The sequence below is a fragment of the Chrysoperla carnea genome, chromosome 3, assembly GCF_905475395.1.
Source record: "Chrysoperla carnea chromosome 3, inChrCarn1.1, whole genome shotgun sequence".
Taxonomy (NCBI): domain Eukaryota; kingdom Metazoa; phylum Arthropoda; class Insecta; order Neuroptera; family Chrysopidae; genus Chrysoperla; species Chrysoperla carnea.
In genome coordinates this window covers 63283695-63311133 of record NC_058339.1, presented here as the reverse complement: position 1 = coordinate 63311133, position 27439 = coordinate 63283695, and the positions used below count along the sequence as shown (strand labels likewise).

Sequence of the window (27439 nt, the reverse complement as noted above, 5' to 3'; positions counted from 1 at the left end):
TTAAAATGATAAAATGATGAGTTTAGCTATAGGGAAAATTATTTTGTATACAATTTGGCTTATTATAATAAATTTTACCTAGAATTCGTATTTTTTATGACTAATAATTTTTGTATAAAATCTAAATGACCTTGTAAGGTCATTCACAAACACATTCAATTTACCAAATATCAAATTTATATATCATAATATTTTTGTTCCGTAATATGATATATCCAGAAATTGTAATACAATTTTGTAATCAACCTTACAAAAATAATAAGTATACTTATAAAGTCTTACAAGGTGATTAAAAAATTAATTAATTAATTAAAAGTTTCTATCTGATATTTTTTGCAGCATAAAATGAACTTTTTTATGAAATATAACTTCGATTGATGAAAATTTATAGACAGCTACATATAAGTCTAATATATTGCCAATTTGATCATTTGTAGAAGGAAGGACAGAGTCACTTCTTTGAAAATAATCCGATCGTAACGTTAAAAAAACATTATCATCTTGGAACTATCCTAAAGTTATATCCAGATTTGCATTACCCTAAGTATTAAAAATTCATCGGAAAATAGTGTTTTCCAATTTGGAAATCCAAAACTATAAAATAAGGTAATCGGCTAACTTACCGAGCAAGTAAAAGCGCAATCACCTTTAACCGTTTGGCTACTTAGACTGAGAGGTTCCGGGTTCAAACACAGGCAACGGCAGTCTGATCAATTGTAATTAATGGGGCGGTAAATTGATCACACTGCCGTCGCTTAGATATGAACGAAGTAACCGACACCACCCATATCCCAACATTAAAAAATAATGATGTGGGTGGCCTCTGACGTATGTCTGAGGAATGGAGATTAAACCTCATTATTATTATTATTAAATATAGAAGGTTGCAAAATTGTAGCTTCGAACTGTGAATCATTTGATATTACGTTCATACCAACCCCAAACGGATCAAAAGAGTCAAATGGGTCTCCAAAACTATATAAAAGATAAAAAAAAATTTAGATAGCTTCATAGATGGTCTACTAATTTTCAGTAACTAACTCATCCTGTAATATTAAGGAGGCTGGAGGGTTCTCTCGTAGAAAAATTTGAGGGTTAAAATTTCATTCAAAATGTAGATTCCAGAAAAACAAATCCTGAAAAATACTTTTCGGAATTCACGATTTCGATTTTCGAGCTAAAATCGTCATTTTTCAAATTTCTTTAGCAAAGTCCAAGAAAAACTATGCAAAACGAATATAAAGCTCTTGTGAAATCTTATGCAGTTTTTTTATTAAAAATAATTTCAAACAGTTTTTAGTTATGAATATTTTATTACTAATTAAATTAATACCGTTAAGAATAATAAAATTAATAATATGATAAAGTTCTCATCAATGAAGTAGGTATTATTTGTAATTGAATTGAATAGAATTCAAGATTGCAACGAAAAAGTTATTTTAAAATATTTAATTAGTAAACGCCTATTCGATGTACTTACAAAATATTATTATCAAGATATATTTTGATTTTATTGTTTTTCGCACGAAATAAGTAGGTAAATAATAATAAGTATCTACCATAATAGCCTCTTTTAGTAGAATAAATTCTTCAATTCCCAAATTGTGTGAAAAATGGTCAGAGAAGATTAGATTATGTTATAAATCTATTTTCTCATTCTCTATTTTTATCCAATTTCATCAATTTATTTCTTCAATAAATTGTTACAATAGAGCCTTCCAATGGCCAAGATATGTAAAAATAATTTAATATTTTCATTAGTAAGGTCAATTATCGAATACCTATCGAATTTTTCTTAATATATAATAACATTTTAATATTTTCTGACGTCTGCATAATTCGAGCTAATGAATCTTAAAAATCAAGAATGAAATAATTAAATTTTAAATAAAAAACATGTTGCTGCGAAATTTAAAAACCTCCGTAAAATAAAAAAGATCAGGATCGTAAGCCAAGATAGAACAATAAAAAATGCTAATTTAATATCTTAGCTCTTAAAAATTAGCATCGTGTATTCACGCGGAAGAAATGAATTGAAAATCTTCAAACTGATGATCATATTTTTAACAAACATTAACTTCCGTTACTCACTGCATCTACATAAAACTAAGTCACTTCACCTCACCAAGCTGTGCCTCAATTTGCGCTCGACCTTAAGCACTTAAACATGGAGCTATTTACTTGAAATGTTGTTGATTAAAAATTGACCAGGTACTTACATTTAGACAAAATTTCGAAAATTAATGAGACACAAATCGGATTTAAAGATTAATTTTTGGCTAGGTCTTAGGTATTATCGGGAATTACGATACTAGTATGATTGGGTAACTACGGAGCCCTGAAAATTATTTCGCAAAGTTTGAAAATATTTTATCGTATGTAAGATGTTAAGGTTGACTTAAATTACATCAACTTTTGGATAACACGTTCAGTTCAGATGGATGTTATTTGATATCCATTAGTATATTAGATAAATTTACAAAAATAATTGGAGCGATATGTTTCTAAATAAATTCTGGTGTTCATACTTATAGGTTAATGTCTTTATAAAATTTGTAGACAAGTACTACTAGCTATTAAAAATTAAACATGGCAGCATTTTTAAGCACCAACAAAAAAGAAGAGTAAAACTTAAATAAAATAAAATTGGCAGTACGGTACTCGGTGTGGTACTAAAGTTGAGTTAGTGCGACCCCTGTAGTCCACACGACTAACTTCCCAGAGGAGGAAGCTTACTGCAGCTTATACTGGAACGATCATTATCTCCATCGATAAAATATGTGTTTTATCCACTTTTCAGATTCTGTTTATTCAGTTTTTTTATTACCATTAAAAAACGGCTCAATTAATTCTCCTGAAAACAGTTTTCAGTTCTTAAATACGCGATTACGCGTCGAATAATCCCAGTCACGTGTTAATGTCATAACTGGTTCGCGAGATAATCGAGGCGATAGAATCAGAACGAACATACGCACATACGTACACACACACACACAGACATCACATTGAAAAGGTTTGATTCGGATATTGCACCCTTTAAAACGCGGAAATATGTAAAACTGGAAATTTTCGGCCCTATTACATTAACTTTCTCTGGGAAGTTAATAAAATGAGGCTTAATTTTTCATTGCAAAAAGGGTTTTTTTATCAACGTGTTTTTATCAACGTTAAATCTTCGAGGCTAACAATTTTTCTCTTTGAGGTTCCCTCCCTTTCTCTTCAGAAAAACCGCTTAACCAGCTAAAAATGAATTTTATATCAACAGTATACATATACTTAACCTACTGGTTGAACCGAACATGCTTTTAAATATTTTAATATTTAACAGGAAGTTTTCATTTGAGATAAAATGTTATTATTACTTTTTTTTTTGTTTAGATTATAATAAACTTTGTTGAGTAAACGCCAAGCAACTTCTATATACTAGATTTTATTCCTGTAAAACTAAATTTCTTCTTCCTTTTGTCTCGTTGTAGAATACTGAGTGTAAGCAGAAAAGGATTTTGCTAAAAGAGTACTACACGAAGGGTGAATGGTATATAGGGTACAAAAACTGAACTATTCATACAAATCAAATACTGCGTGATTTGGTAACAGTAAAGCAACTCGAGGAGAAATTTTAGATATCTCTATGTTAGAAAACCCAGACTGGAATCTACTTCAGATTATTATTGTTATTAATAATTTTAATAATTTAACTTTGGAAAATTGGGTTTTTAGCTTATATCTGGCAAAATATACGTCTGAACGTCAAGACTTTTTTTAAAATAAATTATACAGAATTTTTTTAAAAACAAGTTAAAACAAACAATTGACTGAGTTAATTGTTAAAATACCATGCATAAATAGTGTTGATTACTATATCACATTGCACATACATATACAATTTATATAATACATACAATACAATTTACGCCTAATTTGCGCCCTCACGAGCAAACAGTGATGTTTACGAAAAAAAATTTCAAACAAACGTTGTTTATTTTTTGATGAGGAACTTTTTTTACATTTAAACTTTTGTTCTATCTCTAACGGTTTACAATATGGGTTTTACGGACGCATAGGTCAAGACCCAATTGACCTATGTTGCTCATTTACGAACTCGACCTCACTTTTTACGTCCTAAGTACGCTGTAAAAATTTCAGCTTGATATATTTTTTCGTTTTTGAGTTATCGTGCCCACAGACGGACGGACAGCCGGAAATAGACTAAGTAGGTGATTTTGTGAACACCTATACCAAAATTTTGTTCGTAGCATCAATATTTTTAAGCGTTACAAACTTGGGACTAAACTTAGTATACCTTGCATATTACATATATGCATGGTATAAAAATACAAATATGAAAATAAAAGTATATTGTCGATTGTCAAAATTCACTTTATCTCCTGTATACGGAGGAAAAAAGTGTATGTTTTCACATAGTATTTACATGATTGAAAATAATTTGTATTTGCATTAAACCACTAATTATGCACTAAAAAAATGATGATTTCTTGTGTATAAATACTGCCAAATTATTAAAAATTATTTTATTATATAATTTAATTAATTATTATGTAATTAATTAATATTTAAAAAAAATAAGATATTTTAATGTTTTTAAATTATATGTATATAAAATTTGTTGTTTTTATTCTTGTACCAAAAATATTTGTACAAAAAAATACAATAGAAAATAAAAATGGGTATTGTTTTAAAAAATACATTGTAAATTTTTCGCAGAAAATTAATAATAATAATTCCCGTTATTCAAAGTAATCGTGGACATCAGGTTGCTTTAATTTTCTTATGCCTTACGCGTTAATACATTAATCCTGAAGCATCTAAATTTTCTTTCTTTTGATTATGAACATTCATTAACAATATTTGTAAATAAAATAATATTTTATATATTAATTTAAAAGGAAAAAGACAATAATTAATTAATTTAAAAAATTAAAACTCTCAACTAATAAACTAGTACCTCCCCTTATTTCCGCACGACCAATTTTAAAGTCTTCATTATTAACTAAATTAATCTTTAAAAAAATAATAAATTTTAATAAGTTAATTCGAATCGTCAAACTTTGCATAATAAGAATATTCAAAACGCAATATACAGCTGCATAGAATATAACAATTAAAATTAATTATTATCTAATTATCACACTAAGTCGAAAAATTTATCCAGAGTAAATAAACTGAATGCTAATATTTTGTATTTCCTGACAGAAAAATGATACATATATTTTTTTAATAACAGATCAATTTGTTTAAAATACACTCCTGGAACAAAGAATGGTCTGTCTCTTTTTTAACCGACTTCAAACAAAAAAGGAGGAGTGTGTTATCTCAGAACTTTCGACTCGGAGAACCGATTTTGATGATTCTTTATCTAGATCCTTGTGGTCCAGTTCTGCCAACGGTATCCATGACAAAACCATAAAAGTCTTTTTGCACGACAAGAGGACGAATAACTCAATATCACGCCAACTGATTTTGAAGATTGTATTTTTAGTGACAAATTAGTTAGTGTACTTCAGATTCACTAAAAATCACAAAATAAAAAGAAACTTTTAACAAAAAGAAAACTGACTTCAAAAGAAAAACTTCAAAGACAAATTAATATGCACTAAAAAGTTAAAAATTAACGATAATATTATGTAGTTGTAATTATTGTTATGTTTAGAGTCGGTGTCAGCCAAATTAATGTAGCAAACTATTCTGTCACAGTTGCTTCCTTGGCTTACACCGACTCCAAAAATAACAATAATTACAACTACATTATATTATCGTTATTTTTTACTTTTTAGTGCATATTAATTTGTTTTTGAAAAGTTTTTCTTTTGAAGTCGGTTTTCTTTTTATTAAAAGTTTTTTTTATTGTATGTCAGTAATGTCGTGACCATAGACATAGAAAATGAAGTGCATTATCGTTATGCTTCCTTCGTTATGTGCCCAAGGTCTTGAAATGTTAAAGACGACCCTGATTTTAATTGAGAATCTTTTTAATAAAACTCGGTGGAAATTTTGGTATAGAACCTCCTCAGAGCTAGCTACGCCACTGGTTGTAAAACGTTATGCGTACTAAATCCATCCTGTATAGTAACTTGAAAAGGCCTTTTATACAAAACGTATTACATAAAATATATAAATAATTCTTTGTAGAAATGTCATACAAATGATAATGATATTTTAAGCTTTTATAAATACACATCACGATATGCGTTGCGTACAAATAAAATGTAATCATAAAATGTCCAGTATTTCTTGTAAATACATATAACACATGCATACACATTTTAACCGGACGTGGTCATTATATAAATTTATTTGTTGAACATTGGAAATTCACGTCTGTTTGTTGAAGGCATAATTCAAAATCGGAAATAATTTTTGGATTACATAATCAAATATCTGAATACTAAAAGTTATTACAGGAGTAATTAGAAGAAGCTGTGCTATCGAACCTTCTCCTCACTCTAGCGAAATAGCACCAAGTCATAAGAATGTGGATGTGATACTTGTGGTGTCACATCCAAAGTATCATTTTTCTGACCTCGCCTCGCATTGTCCGACTTTGTTAAAAAGCGATTTTTTGTACCTGAGACAAAAACAACAACATCATTCAGTCTAGCTTTATCTCCACATTCTTGCGATTACTTGTGTAGCTGCAGCTCAGGAGCTGCTATTGTGTTGTAGACAAAATACTTTTTAACAATAAATTTATAAAAAAATATTTGTTTCTCGTAAACATAAAGATAGTTGTACTAGCTATACGCTTAGACACCTACCGTGGCATCTATTGCCACTTCGATGAGAGTGTTTTATTTCGGCTACCTTCAGCGAGTATTTTCGTCAAGAGTGTTGATCAAGGGTCACAGAATTCAACGAAAAAGTAAACATTGAAATTATTTTTGCTATGATTGAAAATATACTAAAGCAAGGTTTAGTAGACCTTGGGCTGCCAATACCATCCCTCTTCTCCCTCCATTAGATTTTAACTTCTAAATAATTTTTTTTTGTATTGTCATTTAGTTTAAGGTTTTATTTATCTGCCTCTTATTTATTTCAGTACATCCCGTAAAAATTTCATTAAGAAGGATGAAAAACATTTAGAGATTTTTGAAAAAATTAAAATTTTATCTCTTGTCATTTTCTTTTACTACGTTTTTCTGAGATATAGAACATAAAAATATATTAGTTTCAAAATGCTACGTCACGTCGGAATGTGAAAAGATATTTTAGTATATAATGACATTCGCTTACTCTAATAATTATTTGCCTAAATTTTTTATGCCTACGACTCATACATATGTACTAGGTTCCTATGAAATAGTCCAAAAATACAATGTCGCATGAAACTAATAATACCAAATTTAAAAAATAAAGAAACAGATTATAATTTTAGCTGAACAGTGACCTATTCAATCCGATTAGATTGTGACGCTTAATATAGCCCATTTCAGAAATTGCCAATTTACTTGGTTCAGATAAACTTTAGGCTAGGAGGAATCAGGATAACTTCTTTTTATAAACTATATGCTAATTTGAGCTTTTAACAAATGCTGGATACCTGCTATGATAGTAATGTCCGGACGGACATAGACATGCAAAAAACTCCCTGGGAGAAATTATCGCAGCAAAATTTTTATATTTCAATTCTAGCCTTAAAAAGTGAAATTTTTGGTCAAAAATGTCATTAATCGCGCGGCAGAGTGTGATATTGTTGAATTTAAATCTCGGATTCATGATTAGCAACCAGAAATAATCCACTAGAGCAGGGCTTCTTAAACTATGGGTCGCGACCCCATTTGGGGTCGCGTAGCAAAATTCTGGGGTCGCGAGAGGTAAAATACAATTTAACAGAAAATGTTTTTTAACTTGTAAAATTATTGTTATAAAGATAAAATAACAATTATCGTAGATAAATATATCATAAAATCTTCTAGTTCGGAAAGATTGTTTGTACCTGCTTTTCTATTAAGAGTATTATAATAACTTGAATAACATTTACTATGAATTATGACATGTTATTGGAATTAATAAAAAATATAAATTTATTTTTGTCAATCTCTAAAAGCCGAAATAATCCCGAGAAATAATTATCAACAAAATTTCTAGGTATTATTGCTGAAGAAACAGCTTTAACACATATTAAATCCCAATATCGTTCAGCGATAAAAAATGTTGAAGAGGTCTTACGTCCACTGTCCAGCAGTTTCAAACATTCCACCAAGATTTGATTTGTTATGCAATAAAAAACAGGCACATCCATCTCATTAAATTTTTAACTTATACTTTAATTTAATACTTACCACGCAACTACTTGAATATATTCGAGAGAATAAAGATGGTCAGAATTCACTTTTATTTTTGAAACTATAATAAATACAATTTTATAATTTTTTGTGCAATTTTTAATTTTAGATTTTTGTATGTTTCAAAACGAATTCTAAACTTATATATTTTCATATGTATATGTACACTCACTGTCAGAAAAAGTGCCACAGTTAAAACATTCTAAGCGTACTCATTATATGTTATGTTATAATAGTAACACTTAGAATGTTTTAAAACGAGCATTTTTTGTGACATTGAGTATACATTGTTACCTAATAAATAAATCATCAAAAAATATTAATTTATTTTTCTTCTATTAATTTATATTTGTATGGGGTCGTCAAGAAACTCGCAATCATAAATGGGGTCGTGAATTACAAAAGTTTAAGAAGCCCTGCACTAGAGCCATATTCAGAGGCAAAATAATAATTTTATAGACTCTTTCTTGTTGGGGTAGTTAGGAAGGTTTGAAATTGACCCAATTTTTAAATGAAGGCAGTGTTTAGTGATAATGAATGTTCCTAAAGGTCTAAGGACAACGTAGAAAAAAGAATTTTTGAAATCGCGGTTGCTCCGACTATATTCAGAGATTCAGATCAAATTCAGAACAGTAGCTTATAAAATTAACTCGATTCAAGTATACCCATTATATTTAGTACTTCAAACGCGTGTATTATATTTATATTGTATACACACACGACTTGTACATTATGTTTATATAAATTCTATAACCATATTTGTATAAATGTTTATTTCTCAGTGACCAGTTCCAGTATCAGTGTTGTAAAAGAAATTAACAAAAAAATCAACGTCGATGAATCATTCAATGAATAAATAAAAAGGTTGTCCCCCGTCCTCGTGTTGAATAATAATCATATTTTTATTTTCAACATTGGACATATAATAACAGTCAGTTCAGTTCACTAGTAGCAATAAATGTTACTTTTAACTCTTTCTCTTGAAAAGTCTAGGACGGTGACTTTTAATATTCACTGCACACAGTCAAATCAAAATAATAATTATACTTATAAAATAATGTACACATTGTACATTATAACGCGGTCATTCTTACAATAGTTTTTACATGAAATCCATGGACGTGTGTGTATGGATGAATGTTAGCAATTTGTACTCAAAAGAAGAGACAAACACACGTAAGTTAAACTGAAAATATAATAATTAAAACAAATGAAAACAAACAATTGACAATTGTTGAAATATTCTGTATAGAAAGTGTTGAATGTCAGTGTTATTTTTAATGAATAAGAAAAGTTGAAAAAACCAACACCACATTTCAGCCGATATTTGTTTTCAATTTCGAAAATTTTCGAAATTATTTTCTAGAATTTTATTTTGTTTTTTGAGAATCTTTCGCAAGACTACTTACTGGTTGAAACTACCTGCAAATTTTCAATTCACTTTATTTTATAGTTTTTATAGAAAATGAACACCAAAGTTTTGTCCTAATTTACGCCCTCGCGAGTAAACCATGATATTTACGAAAAAAAGTTTTTACAAAAATTGTTTATTTTTATTAAGGAACATTTTTTAAAGATAGGAACATAAGGATCATGTTGGCCATGACATCTGGTGGTTAAAATTCTAACTATAATAAAGTTTCATGGAATGCTGTCAATACATAGAATTCAATCTATAATTATAAATAAATAAATTTACTATTAATTATTAATGATCATTATTATCAATCAGTACTTTGATAAAACAGTTTAACCGGTTATTCTTATTTCTCTTTTAAATATTAGAATGTATCCATATATTGCATGTCTTGACAACTGATCATTTTGTCCATGACACCTAGTGGTTAAAATTCTAACTATTATAAAGTTGCATGGAATGCTGTCTGTCAATACATAGAATGCATTCTATAATTATAAATAAAAACAATAAAATTAAAAAGGAAATAGCTCGTCAGACTGCTCGAACTCATTCTACAGCAAGATATATCTGTGCTGTAAGATTTAATGGTAGTAAGTCTCCTAAGGAACAAGATTTTATTTTTCATAGTTTCCTCAAGTCTGATAACACTGGGCTAATTGAAAATATATTTGGCAAATTTGAAAAATTAGATAGATTAAAAGCATCGAAAGCATGCTTCATGCGAAAGCATGAAATGTGCTTTGAAATTAAAGGATGTGTTTTCCAGAATGAGAGCTTGCTCATTGCACGTTAATGAAAGTGATTATACAGGGTGGACCATTTTAATCTACACACTATTTCGTTTTGTAGTTAATCAACCAAAAAATAACTTAAACAAAAGTTGCAGAGTTTGAAGGGAGACATCAGATTGGATCTAGTTCTTCGGGTTTCCTTAATAACCAATTTAGATCATTAACGATAAGAGATAGAATAACACTTCAAATTAGAAAGTTGATCCTCATAAAAAATCTAACAATTTTTGTGCACAACATATTTTTGGAAAACGTTAGCCTTCGGAGGAAATGCAGCACTAAAAATATGTTAGCCAAAAGTTCTCAAGGGTAATAGCTAAGACGCGGCGAATTCGCCTGTGTCCACGACCTTGAGCTATACAATTATCGATAAACTTGAAGCGTATTTTCTTTCGATTGAACGCAATAATGGTATATTTTTAAGTCGCATTTCTTCCGAAAGCTAACCTTATTCGAAAAAAAAAAAGTTTAAACAAAAATTGTTAGTTTTTATGAGGATCAAATTTCTAATTTAAAATGCTATTCTATCTCTTACCGTTTAGGGATCTAAATTGGCTATTAATGAAACCCGAAGAACTAGGTCCAATCTAAATGTCAGAATATGATGTCCCCCATCAAACTCTGCAACTTTTGTTTATGTTGTTTTTTGATTGGTTAACTACAAAACGAGATATTTAGGGGTATAGATTAAAATGACCCACCCTGTATATTTCCAAGTAAGTATACACTCTAACCCGCCAAAATCTTTAGGAGATTAATTTTTCATTATAGCCTGCGCTATAATATTCTCTTTGTATATATCTATATTATTTAATATAAATAATTCAAATATTTATTTTTAGATATATTTTTAGATGAAACCATTACCTTTTTAGATTTAATTTACAGTTTTTTTTACAAAAGAAGAAATTATAAATAATATTAGGTGTATTTTATATAACAGATTCAGTTATTTAGATATAAATAACACTATTTTGTGTGATTTTATTAACTAAACGAACACGTGGGATCGTTTAAATTAATATAAAATGTGTGGTAGTTTTAGTTACAAATGAGTGGTTGTTTTATTATTATTAATAATCAATGTGTTTTTTTTAATGATTCATTTTGTATACAATTTTTTGTGGGTGATTCCTGCTCTATGTCAAATGAACATTAATAGGTAATTAATAGACTATATGACTTGGTAATAATATATTATTTTTAGCAATTCCTAATTTGAAAATAAAACTAATCGGATTTTCAAAAATAAATGTAAGTCAATAAAATGTAAAAGAGTTGATCTAGAGAGGGGATATAGAGGCAATTGCCCCCTCCAAAAAGTAAGACGATCAACTATTTAAAGTAATTAGCTGTTCAAATTTTTTTGAGATTTTCTCAATTTTTTCAAAGGGATATCCTTTAATTAAAGAAATTTTACACACTGGGAACAATTTTTATCTTTGATTTAGATTTAAATCATTTTCTAGAATAATTTTAACCCAAAAATACAAAAATCAGACCACTGTCAGATTGGACGAATCCTTTCAATATTTTTTAATCACTATTAAAAAATGGTGTTATAAGTTTCACCACTGTGTATGTTTGTCTGTCTATCTGTGTGTGGCATCGTAGTGGCTAAACGAATGAACCGATTTTGAATGTTTTTGTTTCGTTTGAAAAATAATTTAATGGAGAGTGCTCTTATGCTTCAAGTGTTTCCGGTTCCGTATCCGAAAAAACTAAAAAATTGGCGATGATCTTCAAAGTCGGTTCAGTATACCCGAATTTTGTTGGGGTTTTTTTAAATTTTGTATATTTCACTTGTATAGAATAATTTTAACTCAAAAAATATATAAAAAAACGTCCCTTTGACGAATAGAATAAGAGGGGTGATATGCCAGAGCAATTTCTTTTGTCAATCAAAATCTCAGAAATTTATCATTCAATGGCAAAATTAACTATCTTTTCGTTTCTTGGAAAAATGAAAAGTATAAAAATATCAATTTGGGTACTCAAAAAATGCTCATGAAAAGTTAATATTGTTTCCCCCAAACAAAATTTCAAAATACACACTTGTATGTTCTTCTTAGTTTTAATACAGTATTCTATACCTAACTTTGATATTGCAAAAATAATTCTAATAATGAAAACTCGAAAAATAGGATTTTAATGACAAAAATATAATACGATTTACATCAATAGGCTAAAATTAAATTTTATTATCAACAATAAAATTGTATATGTGTTCCAAACTTGGAACTGTAAAAATTAGATTGAATATAACAACAAACAAGAAATCCAATTGCTTTTTAAAATACCGTAAATTTTCTTCTTTTATTATATGATACGACTTCTGTGTTCGTAAAAATTATTCTGGAATTTTAAACACACAATAACGACGAATAGACATTAATTTCTTGAATGTATTTTTATTACTACATGCATAAAGAATGTAAAATTAATCCACAAGAATAATGTGTGAAAAATGAAGACATGGGTATGCAGCTAAGTATTTTGTATGATAATACGTTTGAATATTCATTATAATATAGAATTAGCTCTATCCCGCAGCTTGGCTTGTGAATATTATCCATAGCAAATGTATATACAGTGTGTCGCATTTAAGATGAAGACACCCTCATATTTTAGTTATTTATGGGAATATCGATGATGGATCACATTTTTAAAGATATTTAATCGAAATCAGAACTTTAAACTCATCCTACTACAAATTAACAAAAAGGGCCGATTCTAAATATTTTGCTTAGCGTCAAAGATGACGTTAGAGATATGGAAGAAAAATAAAAGAAAAGTTGTTTAGAAAATTTTTTGTATACATAAAAGTCATCATAACTAGTGAGCTATGGAATATAAAAACTGGACAAATTAATAATTTAATAGTGTTATGTATTCAAATATTTCAATAAACTTTAAGTAAAGACCAAAAAATTAAAAATGCAAATTTTGTCATCAAAATCGGTATATGGGTATAAACAAATATTCTAAGCAAGTTTTTTTAATAAAGTATCTTTGAAAATGTGACCCATCACCTTGCATGACTGTGCAAAATTTTAAATCGATATTTCCATAAATAACGAAAATATGAAAATGTCTTCATCTTAAATGCAACTCATTGTATATTATGTTGTAGTCATATGTAATTTCAGCCGTACTATGCTTCGAGATAAATTTCAATCTGCCTTCTAGTGAAAGTTAGCGGGTATGTTGGCATACAAATTTGATAGTTAATGATCTATAATAAACTCATAGAGATAATATCATAGAGCCGTATAGACATAGGATATAAATGATAAGAGAATTCTTGACCGCATTGACAGAGGTGGAAAGGGATACAAATTGCAGGCGTATAAGAGAGACGTAGTAGGGAGACGAAAACAGCTATACGCGCTTACTTTATCTGTCTCTCTAGTGCGATCAACTGTTATTATCTCTTTGAATAAATTATATTAGTCAGCGAGAATGTTGGCAGACCAATCAGGCATTGCTAGTCAACTGATCACCCAAAATGTTGAGAAATCGTTAACCGAACATTTTTGATTTGCTATTAAGTGTCCATAGCGGGAAACAGCCTTAAAAATTATTACACACATTGTTGCAATGTAAAATATAAATATTTATGGAAATATGAAAATACTCAATGAATGTTTTTTTTTAAACAAATAGAAACACTAGGTACTTAGTTATGTATCGCAAAAACGTATATATTCTTAGCAATTTATGTTATTGTTAACAATTTGAACTCACATTACCTACCGTGAGATTTTTATTTGAAGTTAACATTTTTGTATTAACATTAACACAACATATGCAGCAAACACTGTCAGGGTTGCCAGATCTTATGTTTTAACGTTATACTCATGTTTTTTTCCCATCCTATCGTCTTACCAATTTTGTTTTCTTTTAATCCACCATTTTTTAAGGTTCATACGATAATCTTGATTTAAAAATTAAAAAAATCGGTTGTATTTTATGATTGAGCGAATAGTTTCAGAGATTTGGCATGAAATCATTGGGTTTTAAGCGATATCAGGAAAACTACACGTTAAATTGTAAAATTAAGTCGATTTTTGGGTCAAATTAACCTTTTAATTTTACCAACTTTCGATACAAAAATATTGTGTGATTTTTGCGATTTTCTTTTCTCTTTGATTCAAATAATTCGAAAATCGAGTTTATTTGATGATTGGATGCAGAATATCTGATATATCGCCCAAAACCACGTACTAAAAACAATTTCTTGTATCGGCTTCGGCTTCCGGCACTTTCTTGGAAAATACTTGTCATAATAGTTAAATAAATTTTCATTACTTTTGGGTTCTAAATACTGTAGAAAAAGCAAAACCAAAATATTTTTTAGTTTTTAGTTTATGGATTATCATTACCAGATTACCGTATTAGGTCAGCGTGGGTCCTGTAACAAACTTCTATTTCAGTCCACGAATATTTGACGACTGTTTTTTAACCTTCGTTAATCCACTGCGTCTTTTATTGAATCTCTCATTAAAAATTTTTTTACGCTGGATCCGGAGGGCCCCTAATTGCGGAAGGCCTGTAGCTTCTGCTACGCTTGCTTTATGGCTCATCCGATACTGATCATTACAAGTGAATGTAACTTGTTAGTAAAATCGTAAAAATCAAAAAGCGTATTTTCATTTTAATAATAAAAATAATAAATTAATAAGTAAAAATGCGTATTTTCTGATTTTTACCAAATCTATTGCTTTTTAACGGTGTTTTTTTATCGCTTTTTAAACGAAATTACAAAATAATCTGGTAACCCTAAACACTATACAAAAAAAAATTTTATTACAAATTATTTTTAATTCAAAAAAATTTACGTATATGTACATACTATAATTGTTTGTATAAATTATATACAATTGTTATAATTATTAATTAACGATGAGAAAAATTCGATTCGATTCAATTAATTATAAGATGTAATGTATTTACAACAGTTTTACTTCTATATACAAGACTATATAACGTAACGAATAAAATTTAGAGGTATTTGAAAAAATATTTAAATATTTTTAAAAGGAAACAGCCAAACGTGGACTCTTTTTTAATAAGTAACTGATCAACATGGGTTTACACAACTATCATTCCAGGTGGGGAAAGTTCGAATTAGTAATTTTTGGATAAAAATATTCATTAATACATAGATAGGCAGCTAACTGTTTGTATATGGAGGTTTGTCTTATGAAATTCTAAAAATATTGTAGCATAATATAATTTTCTCTTATTGTTTTGATGTAAAAGAAAATTTTAATTGCATTGATGTTTTTCATATACTTTCAATTTTTTTATTGCACTAAAAAAAATATAATTGAATAGAATATTTAATTGGAAAATTACTTTCATAAAAAATGCTGTTGTTAATGTAAAATACTCAAAGCAACGCAAATCAATTTTACTTCGCCGATATTTCAACAAATTTGGGAACATTTCAAAAGTTATATAGCTCTTGAGCGGATTAAGGATAACGTGCGATTGCCAAATTTCTGAGAATATTGTACATCAAGCGCCGTTTTCTTTAAGTACGACCAGTGAATTCTATGTAAGAATCGATACTAATGAAATTTCGTTCTTTTTTATTATACCTTAAAAGACACAATTTGTGTGGGTAATAATATATGTTTCGATTAACATTAATCCGCAAAAATATTCTATCAAACGATGAAAATTGAAACGATATAAAACCATATGAAGACATTTCTAATTTTGTTAAAAAATAATCAGTAAAGTGAATCATATGAAATAATAATTTTACTAATAATTAATTTATGATTAGCTATCCTTCACCCGTATTATTATTGATTATCGGTTATACAACAATTATTAAATTTGTGTTAATGTTATTATTATTCAATTTTTCATTTGCAATATTTATTTTATTTTTCCTAATTTATAATTTCTAGTTTTTGATTCCATATATGGTTTAATATGTTATATTAATACACACACTACTTTTAATTCATCAATCAAAAAATTTATTTCATTTAAAAATTAAAAACTAACTTGCCTTGTTCTACTATAAAGTATTAAAAAAAGGCAAAAAAGAGTTATATTTTGGTATTTAAAAAAAAAAAGATTTATTAGATTATAGTTTTGTGTAAAGTTTTTAATGAGAACTCATATGCCATTTACTTAAGTACTAAGTTGAGTACATTATTTTGATAGTTAATTTTCATTTGTTTGGAATTATCACACCAAACAACTCTGTCATGCAATGCCCAATTACAATAAAAAACATGCAATTTATGTTTTAAAAATTGGTAATTTATATTTATTTACCTCTATAAACAGACAATAATAACGGTAATATATACCAAGTGCCAAATTTTCGTCGTGCAAGGGACTTCTTGCGATAGTTTATAAAAGCAAGCGAACATAACAACTAACTAAATTAACAGTTTAAATCAGAGTCGGATTTAAGGTAGAACACTCGGGGCTACAGCCCCACAATAGACACTTCGAAGAAGACACTTAGAAAACAACTTTCAAAAGTTTCAGAACTACATTCAAATTTCTCTGAGAATGTATTTGGTTTTGATGGTATCAGATTGCACTGGAAAGCGACCATTTTCAAAAATGATAATTATAAAAAATGGCTTTGAATTAAGATTGGACAAAAACATCTATCTAAGCTATCCCCACTCAGCATTGTTAGTTATTTACTCAGAGAACTGGATTTCAGTGAAATCATCAACGATTTTGCATTAAAAAAAATCTGACAAGATTTCCATTGGTTGACTCAAACTGTACCATCATTTTGAATGAAGGGATCTCCACTCAAGTGAAATAAACGAAGTGTCCAGGAATATATAAAATTTTATTAAAGTAGGACTTATAACACAATGAAATATAATTTAACTGTTTAAGTACCCTACACTTGCTTGAGTGCCAAAATTTGAACTATTTTCTCTCTTAAAAATTAACTTTTGGGTATTCAAATTTAGCAATCTTATTGTTTTTTTTCCAATTTTTAATTTTATAAGTTACCTACTTAAACTTCTAATCTTCTCTCTATATATTGAAATATATCCCTCTAATACAATGTTTCTCAAATTGGACGATACCGCCCCCTTGTGAGCTATAGAGGCTCACAGGGGGGCATAAGGTTTCTTTGTAATTTAACATTAATATATTCGCACTCATTAAAACATTTGGGTAAAAATTATATATATAGCGGCGCTTAAAAATAAATGGTTGTCATAGTGGGCGGTAGACGAAATAAGTTTGAGAACCTTTGCTCTAATATATTATATAGATGTCGTGTGGCGTTCACTCAAAGTTTTTATACAATAATATAAATACAGTGAAAGTTTTTTAAAAAATGTCAAGGCTTCCAAAGTTTAGAGGTTGTTGTAACGTAGCTGTCATTTTTATCAAAAAGAACTTTATTCCTTGGGAAAAGGGGAGAATGTCCCCAGTTTACCTTCACCTGCACCAATATGAAAGTGAAAGACGACGTACTTATGTTCTCACCGTTAAATAGATCTTTTAAAGATTTTTTTAGCTTTGTGTGCTTTTAAAAATGTTACCATTTACATAGAAAAACTTCAATATTCCTCTAATTTTAAGCTTTATCATACCAAAATTAAAAACATTCTCAGTCTGGTTATTTAATAATTTAAATAAAACTGTGCATAAAATAAAAAACCGATATATGCTCAGTCAAAAATAAACGCAAAACTTAAACCATTCTAATTATTATTACTATAACATTACATGTGATTCACATATAATGTTGTAGTTAAAACACGCGCATTTTTTTTTATAAAGAGTGAAAATGAAAATGTTATCAAAAATTCCAAATTTTATTTATCAACTAATCATTCTTTTAAAACACTGAATTTGATAGTTTATTTCTCATAAACCGTACAGAAAATCGATATGCATTTTTCACAAAAGACGTATAAAAGACGTGATTAATTAATCAATAAAAATTTGTATTTTTCGTATTATTTTCATTTTTACGGTACCGAAATACCTTAAAAGAAAGAGGATGGTAAATGCAGGAAGATTTTATATCTTATTATTTTAATTTACAAAATTTAATAAATTTTTCTATTGTTTCAGATTCATATTTATGGAGTGAATCATTTTCGCACAATGAATAGTGATTTAACCACATCAGTAAAAGATGAAAATCAATGCCCATCACCTCCACGTCCCACAGTCTTAAATATTAAACCGCATCATGTAAACCACGATCAACCAGCAGAAACACAATCAGAACATCAACAGAATGCTGAAGATACGAATAATCAAACAGAAACTGATAAATCAAAACGACGTTCTAGGCTCAGTTTTGAATTCGAACATTATAACGATGAAGAAAATAAAACAATACATGGTTTTAATTGTTCAAATATAACTGTGATAGAGGTAGATAAAGCCACCGATGATAAGACGATAGTCAACGATGGAAGTGATAGTGGCGTCGAATTATGCGGTGGTACTGAACCAAGTGTCGTTGTTCATAACGAGCATGGTCGTGAAATATTACAACGTGCTTTAAGTAGCACCAGCGGTGGAGGTTACTCATCTAGCTCATGTAATGGAGCTGACGATGGTACTCTAGCATTTTCCTGTGATTCTAGTATTGTAAGTTGTTGTTCAAATTACGAAGATGCATTCGATATACTTGCCACAAAAAATTCAACATTACTCGAAGATTTATCTCGCCATGCAATGCGTGATGAACGTGCCAGCGAAAATGGTAGCGAAAGTTCATCCGTTACTGGTGGTAATAGTATACGTACTCCAAAAAGTTCATTAAGTTCACGACGTAATAATACAACAAATGGTACGGTCAAAAAAAAAGTTGCCGTTACCGAGCCTTCAAGACAATCACGCAACCGTAACGCAGAAATTGTTAATTCACCTACTCAAAGATCTCGTTCAAAATCGAATTCGTCACGTATTAATAGTACAAAACCACCTTCCAATTCCACGCTTAACAATACACGTATCAGATCGAAAGATAAACTTGATCCAAATGCAACTACCGCAACGAAGACATCAACTAAAACAAGTACTTCAACAAGTAGTACGAAAACTAAACCAAAAATTGACACAAATACAACGGTAGCTAAACGAGATACATCTCTATCAAGAAGTAATCCAAATAAATTAATAAAAACTCGAACACCGGCATCCACACCTAGTGACGATGGTCGGTGGCCCAGTACAGGTAAGTCCAATAAAAAAACTTGTTTTATGAAATTTAAAAGCAAAAGTTTTACAGTTTGAAGTGCGTGAGGTAAATTTGGGTACCTTGATATCAAATCGAAATCTGCTCCAATTTTTTGTTGTGCTCAATTAACAATTCCAATATTGGCATTTTAGCTCATATGTGAAAATATCAATATGAAGAAAAAAAGATATTGGAAGATTTGTATAATATTTTTAAAAAAAATTATAAAACCATACTAATCTACATAATGTGTAAGTGGACAATCTTTCTATATTTCATTTTCCATTATGTCCATGAATATAATAATTGAAAATTTCGCGCACTGCATTGTATGATGTCTTTAATTGTCAGACTCGATCCTGGCGATTGAATTAAAACCTTGAATCTTTTAAAATTAAAATCTTCCAGTAACTTTTGTTCTCAGATGAATAAATTACCAAGTATAAACTGACAAAAGTTACTATGCGCACCTCAGCTATTGACTTTACTGCCATCAAGCCTCATACAATGAAATAATAAACTTTTATACCGAAAATCCATCGGGAAACTACTCAGATTTTCCCTCGTCCTTTCTGTTTTACTCTTCAATTTAAAATAAAAGTACTTGATTACTAAAAACATTTATCCTAAATGTCCGCAAAAAAAATGAATACCTTCTACCTACAAATGATGGGATAGGTAGAAAATCTCGAGGATCAACCGATAGGTTTTTATTTTTCTAAAACAAAATGCATCATTTCCGTCTATATTTAAACACTAGCTGTGAACTATTATTGTGTTCTAACCTTCACTTCATATGCCGTCACTTACCCTCCTCTTATGTATTATACATAAAAACCTTTCTCTTGAATCACTGTATCTATTAGAAAAAACCGCATCAAAATCTGTTGCGTAGTTTTAAAGATCTAAGCATAGAATACATAGGAACATAGGGACAGACAGCGAGAAGCTACTTTGTTATATACTATGTATTGATGTACTGATTTTTTCGATTAAAAATCTTATTTTCATTTGTTTAGGTCTACGATCAACTCCAACAACAATAGCAAGATCTGTGCGTGGTACTAGTCTAACGAATGATAATATTGGTAATACTCCAATGGTATCATCTGCCAAAGGAAATCGTTTACATCAAATATTGAACGTAGAAAGTAAAGCCACCGCATTAGAAAAATATGCAACGTTGCCAAGGCGGAGGCGTGAACGAACACCTGATTGTTCAAACAAAGAATCAACAACTAGTCGTAGTCGAGATCCTAGTTTAACAAGAACACCTGTACCGCCACGAAAGCCACGTGAAAAGGAATCATTAGGTGGAAAATTTCTGCCACCTTATCCAGTAAAACGAAAAGCACCTAAAATCAAAATATACCACGAGACAAGTGTTCAAACGGCATTAACATCAGTTGATTTAGAGAATGTATTTAGTGGGAACATAACAAAATCAATTGATCCATCTGAAGTCGAAAAAATGGATTGTGGTGTCCAAGTGGATCGTCGTAATGAAATTATAGAACGATTAGAAAATCAAATCAAAGAATTAAATGATAAAAATTTGAAATTATTACAAGAAAATAAAGAGCAAAATGAGAAATTAAATGAAATCGAACAACAGTTAAAAATTGAACGTGAAGAAAAGCAGGCTGCCAAAGACGAATTGAATCGAAATGCGCAACGTGTCCTTGCAATGGTGCATAAAAATAGCGAAGGTATGTATATCTACAATAAGTGCTTTTTAGTGTTCCGTTATACAATTTTGAAAAACAAAATCGAACCATAGACGGTGAAGTCAGAAATAAATAACAAAAATTATTTTCAACTTAAAATATAAAGTCTGAGCAAAATGGAAAGTTTTCCTTATAGATAGATTTTGATTGTTCAATAAATACAGAATGGTCTAATGTTATAGCTTAGACCACTCTGTATAATTATTTTAATTTAAAATTCACAAAATTATTTTTAGAAGTATATTTGTTTATATGTTAAAATAATCACTTGATTCTTTCAATTTGCATTTAAACAAGAAACTAACCTTTTGAAAAAAGAGTAGTATCGCAACTATGTTTTCAACGAATTTACAAATTTTTCGTTGAAAAATTTTGTTTGTAAGTGGGTTACTTTTCTAGCACAGTGTATATCTACTCAAGCGAAGCATTTCTTGTACGGGACACTTAGTTGCAAAAAACCAACCATCATTTTCCACGCTGTGCAATTTCCATTTTAAAAGTAAAGACGACCGCGTTATAGCCTTCACCTCCCTTGCTCTAACTTATCCCCCTTCCATAACACTCTAAATACTTTTTATTATGAATCCAAACTATTTAGTCTTTGATTTAAAAATAGAAATTTTTCGACACACGATGTGGGTAAATGCCAGTATCTTTATAAATTATATCTTATATGTTATTCTGATGTATGAGCTATATTATTTTAAAGTTTCATTCAAATCCACACAGTAGTTTTTGCGTTAAAGCGTAGCAAACAAACTCACTTTCGCATTTAGAATATGCAGGGATTATATTTTTTGTTGTTGTAACTTTAGGTTCTAAAGATGGGTGCGACGATAGTCTTCTAGCCCTTGAGACTCAATTCAAAAATGCTGGAGAAATTCTAATAAAACAGGAACAAGAAATATCCGAATTACATGCATTCACACGGTCTCTCCAGAGGGTACGTATTGAAACAATGGATTTTTTAAATAAAAAATATTAGAAACCATCATATTGTTATTAATTTTTATTTTAGGATCTCCAAAAAAGTAAACGAATTCAGGAACAATTAATGCAACAACGACAGGAAATGGAAGCAGAAAGTATTGAATTAAAAGAATTCATGCAAGCTGAAAAGTCAACATTATCGGAAGTGTTGCGAGAAACAGAAGAAGATGTACGAGTACACTTATACAAATTAAAACAAAAAGAAAGTGAATTACAACGGCAGCAAGAGGAATGTAAACATCTTGTACGAATTAGCGAACAACGGCGGCAAGAAAATTTAACATTACAAGCACGCTTTGGCTGCTTAGAAGCACGCAGTCGAGAAATTCTATTACAACATGGTGCAGCAGTTTCTGGTGCTGCAGTTGCATTATCAGGACTTATTGGACGATTAGAAAGTCTTGTCACACAACTTGTAGCCTCATATAATATTTCGGAACAAGATTTGGAGGTAATTAGCCTTATTATTTTATTTAAAATTAAAATAACTGTTTGTCTGATTTTGAAATAATCTGATCGTTACCACTCAAGTGCAGACACCTGATATTGAAAAGGCTTACATTTTAGTCTGTTGAAAAAAACAGTACTAATTCATTTTGTTTTAAAGCAAAACCGCAAAGTAATTGATTTCCGTATAAATGAAAAATATAGCAATTATGTCGATTTACGCTTAAATACTTTATTGTAATAATACATTTTGTAAAAATTAATTTTAGGATGCCATTTACCATAATGAAGCATACAGCAACAGTGAAAGCAGTGATGGTTCACCTATTAAATCAACAGCTAGCGGTATGAGTAAACGAACTCCCTCACCAAAACGTGGTGCTTCGTTTGTTTCAGCTGTTATTAGTGCTATTAAAAATGCAGCTGCGCAAACCGCTATACGTGCTAATTCTATAGCTGCTGTTGGATATACGGATAGTAAGTATAACTACAGTCCTTGGAAATTGAACCGTTTGGATCTTTCAATTCTTCTAAACGAGACATGAAGTCAATGTTGCTTATGAGGCATTTAAATAACGCTTCTTGACCGCGATTCATTGGCTACTTTTAATTCAAATACGCTACGTTTTCCTCAATTATTGATTAATTTCATTCCCCTTGATTTCCCTGCTGAAATGAAAATGATAATGATTACAAAAGCTTTGTTGCATTGAATTGGCAAAATCATTGCTTTGATATATATTTTTGTAAAATGCTCCTCAAAGCTAATCGGCTATATTTCCAGGAAACAAACTATCGTACAATAACTTCCTTAACGCTACTACTCGCCGATTTTCTATAAATAGACGGATTAAATATGAAATTATTTACCGGATACTTAATCTAATACGCTTTACTGTTGCGTTTGTTACCCTAACATAAAAATTGATAATCTTCTCTATTGAAGGTGAAGATACTGATTCTGGTGAACTTTTGGATTCCGAAACTGAACCCGTACTAATGATGGAAAGTGTGTTAGAAGATGTAACACTTCCTGATACACATTCTCATAATATGGTATCGTCAACACATAGTTTAATGTCAACATCATTAAATGGTCGTCTTGCACAAAGTAGTGAATCATTACATAATTTATCACAATCGATATTAGCACGTCAACAGCAAGAACGTTGTACTGTATTCGATAAAATCACACCAGCACCAGCATTCACATTGGTTGATCAAGTAATTGATGTTGATAATATGGTTACAAAATTGTTAAAAGTTTTACGTATTATACAAATTGAAAATGATTCATATGTAGATGAATTAAATGATGAACGGTAAGCTTTTTTTTTAAATAATTTATATGATTGATTTAATTCAATACGGTATCGGAAATTTAATAACACTCACAATTTCTAATTGATACAAGCCAGCATTTTTTCTTGTCGCTGAAAGTTCTTTTAACGGAATTTGTTCTATTAACATGATTGACTGAAAATTTAAGGTTCGGAAACTAAAAATAAATAAAGCCAGATCTAATGATTGCAGTAATTGCAATGAAGGTTTTTTTTTGTTAATCTACTTATAATAGGAGATAATCCTAATGTCGAAGTGGCCTTATGTTATCCATAAAAATGTAAAACTAGACTTCATACCATGACAACATTTGAAAGTGAAATTAAAATTGACTAAAAAGGGTAATTCATTTAAAAGTTGCCCATCTCCTTTTAGCAAAATAAAGTTTTATATGAAATCTCTATGGCGATAACCATGTATGGCGTCACTAGTGGGTATCTTCCTCTTTGTTTAATTAGGAATTTTAAACGTTCATATCTTGCATACTAGTAACGATTTTTAAAAACCAACTTCACTTTTCGTGAAGTGAAGTGAGAATTCTTCATCTGAAGTGATAAAAAATTTTTTCCGATCCCCTATTACATCGAAAAAATCGAAGCAAAACACGAGCATTATCTAGACCAGGCATAGCAAACAAATAGCACGCGTCGACAAAGTTCACTATGAAGTATTATATTAGAAACGAACCCTAGTTTTCCGAGTGTTCTTACGAACGCTCGGTCGTTTTGTTATTGTACTTACATCGTAGACTACATTTGGCATTTTGAAACAAATCACAAATCTGTTAGTCATAAAAGCGAACAGACAGTTAACCGAACAATACAAGACCGAAATAAACAGCCCGTGTCTGATTAAATACGTATGGCAAAAATTATCATATGCTGCAAATGCCATTGTTCGTTAAGTAAAGCTTTTCAAGAGGGATAGTTATTGAAGGAAGTCTGACTAGCATGCGTGCCCACACCTTTTGATTTCGATATTAAAGATAGTTAATTCAGCGCATCAAAGGTACTCCTCTATCAAGAAACAGAATAAAATAATCTTAAAACTGGCCGGAAATGTAACAGATCAACAAAAAATTGACATTAATTTCGCTCCTTTTATATCACTATATCTTGACGAAAGCATTGGCCTCACTAAATCTGCAAGTTTAGCTGTTTTTACTCGATATTGCGTAGGAAACATCATTAAGAAAGAATTAATTGCGAATTCCAATAATCACGAAGTCAAAATTATTTGAATGGTCTGTGACCTCATTAAGCATTTTTTTATAAAAAAAGGCTCGTTGATACATAAAGGTTCACCATCCCTGACCTAGAATTTTGAACAACTATCACTTTATTCTCCCATCCCTTCTTGAATGCTATACCACTCATAAACCTGTGTTGTGGAGTGTGTACTCTAGATGCACAATCTAGAAATTTAAAAATCTATGGAATCTGTAATCTTAACAAATTTTCAAGAGAATTACGAGTAATTTAATTTTACAAGAGTATTCACAAATTAATTATAATTGTAGGACACAATTAACTGACCAAATAATCAAGCAAAAAGAATCTTGTAAAGCTGCTGTTCAACAATTACAAGATTGGGAAAAAATGGGTGCTATATTAAAAACACAATTATCAGAAGCAAACAAACAACTTGGAACAAAAACACAAGAATTAAATGATGCTAAAACTGAATTACAACAGCGAAGAACAGAAATTGATGTAAATAATTTACATTTACGAATTTATTAATAACAACTGATTGATTAATTTCAAAAATTTTTTAGCGCTTAAATGAAGACATTTGTAAATTATCATTATTGTGCAGTCAAACTGAGTTAAAATTACGTACACGTGAAGAAGAAGCGAACGCAACATTAAAACAGTGGCAAGAAACAGGAAAATTACCAACAGCAGATGTTTTAGCACGACTTGTAACTGCACGGCATGAGGTAAATTTCTGTTTTAACTCAATTTATAGAAATTATGTAAATTCAACATTTTAAAAGACAAAGAATTTTGTTTATTTAGGTAGGAAGCCTTCCGAAGAAATTTTTATTTTATGTTTCATGCGTTAACTTCAATTTTAAAATCACAAAATTATTTTTGTGAATTATTAACTTTCCCTGACACCATACGAAGCCACACCTTTACGTCGGTCATTTTAAAGCCACAAGATAATTAAATATAATTTAATTGTTATAGATTCCTGCATTAAAAGAAAAACTATTAGAAAAAGAGCGAGAATTAGGTGAAATTACAGAAAAGTTTTCAACGAGTAAACAAGTAATGACTGAAAGTTGGAATCAAGCAATTAGTGAAACCAGAAGGCAATATGAGGCAATTGATGCAGCTTTAGAGGTAAACGATTTTTGTCTAAAGTGAACGATTAATTATTTTCAATAAAACTAAAGACAATAAATTTATTTCAGACATTACTAAGTATTCAAAGCGTTGTAGAAAAATGTCCACCATTAGCGAAGTTACAACATGAATTAGAAGAAATTAGTTTTCAATGCGCATCGTCAATCCCTTTAGTGCCATTAGTAGTAGCATCTGATTTTAATGCAAATGCTAATCATCGTATAGAAACTTCCCCAGTTACACCCATCAACGGAACTGCATGACCTTGTACTTAACGAAGTACTAACGAAAGAGATCAATATTCGTATTAAATACAAGTCTTCTCTCAATTTGAAACGAACAATTGTTTTCATTATTTCTTTCTTTCTACATATTCTAAAATATTCTAATAATTTACAGAATTAGAAAGAAAATAATGAGACCGAAATTTATAATTTCGAAATTTATAATAAATAAATAAATCGAATATATATTAAAACAAATTTGAAATTTTAATATCGATAAAATTCAAAACCGATTTAACATAAGTACAGTTTGTCGTTTTAAATATTTCTATTCGTTTCTGATCCGTACTACAAATGAAACATTTACAAACATATAATTCGTACTAAATATTAAAACTGTATGGTATTAATTAAAAGTTATTTATAGTCGGACTGTAGTTTTTTGAAAGTAATTCCCCAAATAGCTTATTAGATTAAGCCAAGGGATGTTCAGATATGTAACGTGATTACTGTTTACAAGTCAGTTTTATTTAATCCTTTTTTAAGCAAATGAAATTTTTTTTACAAGGAATAATTTACGAGTGACGGAATCTGTGGTTGATCAATGGTATTTGTAGAGTTTTTTCTAAACAAG

The 27439-nt window shown here is 29.6% G+C and overlaps 1 protein-coding gene across 1 annotated transcript; it reads left to right on the top strand.

Moving 5' to 3' along the window:
• The first annotated feature begins 5168 nt into the window (after positions 1–5168).
• LOC123295155 (cingulin) lies at positions 5169–26952 on the top strand. The gene is made up of 11 exons (XM_044876387.1): positions 5169–5174; positions 18603–19719; positions 20742–21431; positions 22265–22392; positions 22468–22890; positions 23156–23363; positions 23833–24208; positions 25747–25939; positions 26005–26169; positions 26423–26578; positions 26650–26952. Exons 2-11 carry the CDS (start codon positions 18636–18638, stop codon positions 26842–26844), a joined length of 3618 nt encoding a protein of 1205 aa, XP_044732322.1. The 5' UTR covers positions 5169–5174; positions 18603–18635; the 3' UTR covers positions 26845–26952.
• Positions 26953–27439: the final 487 nt, after the last annotated feature.

Bases quoted from the DNA above. Each gene is read 5' to 3' on its own strand.
- LOC123295155 (XM_044876387.1), top strand. From the start codon at position 18,636: ATGAATAGTGATTTAACCACATCAGTAAAAGATGAAAATCAATGCCCA. The intron at 22,393-22,467 runs GTACGTATTGAA...TTTTTATTTTAG, and splicing joins TCACACGGTCTCTCCAGAGG to GATCTCCAAAAAAGTAAACG. The intron at 23,364-23,832 runs GTAAGTATAACT...TCTCTATTGAAG, and splicing joins TGCTGTTGGATATACGGATA to GTGAAGATACTGATTCTGGT.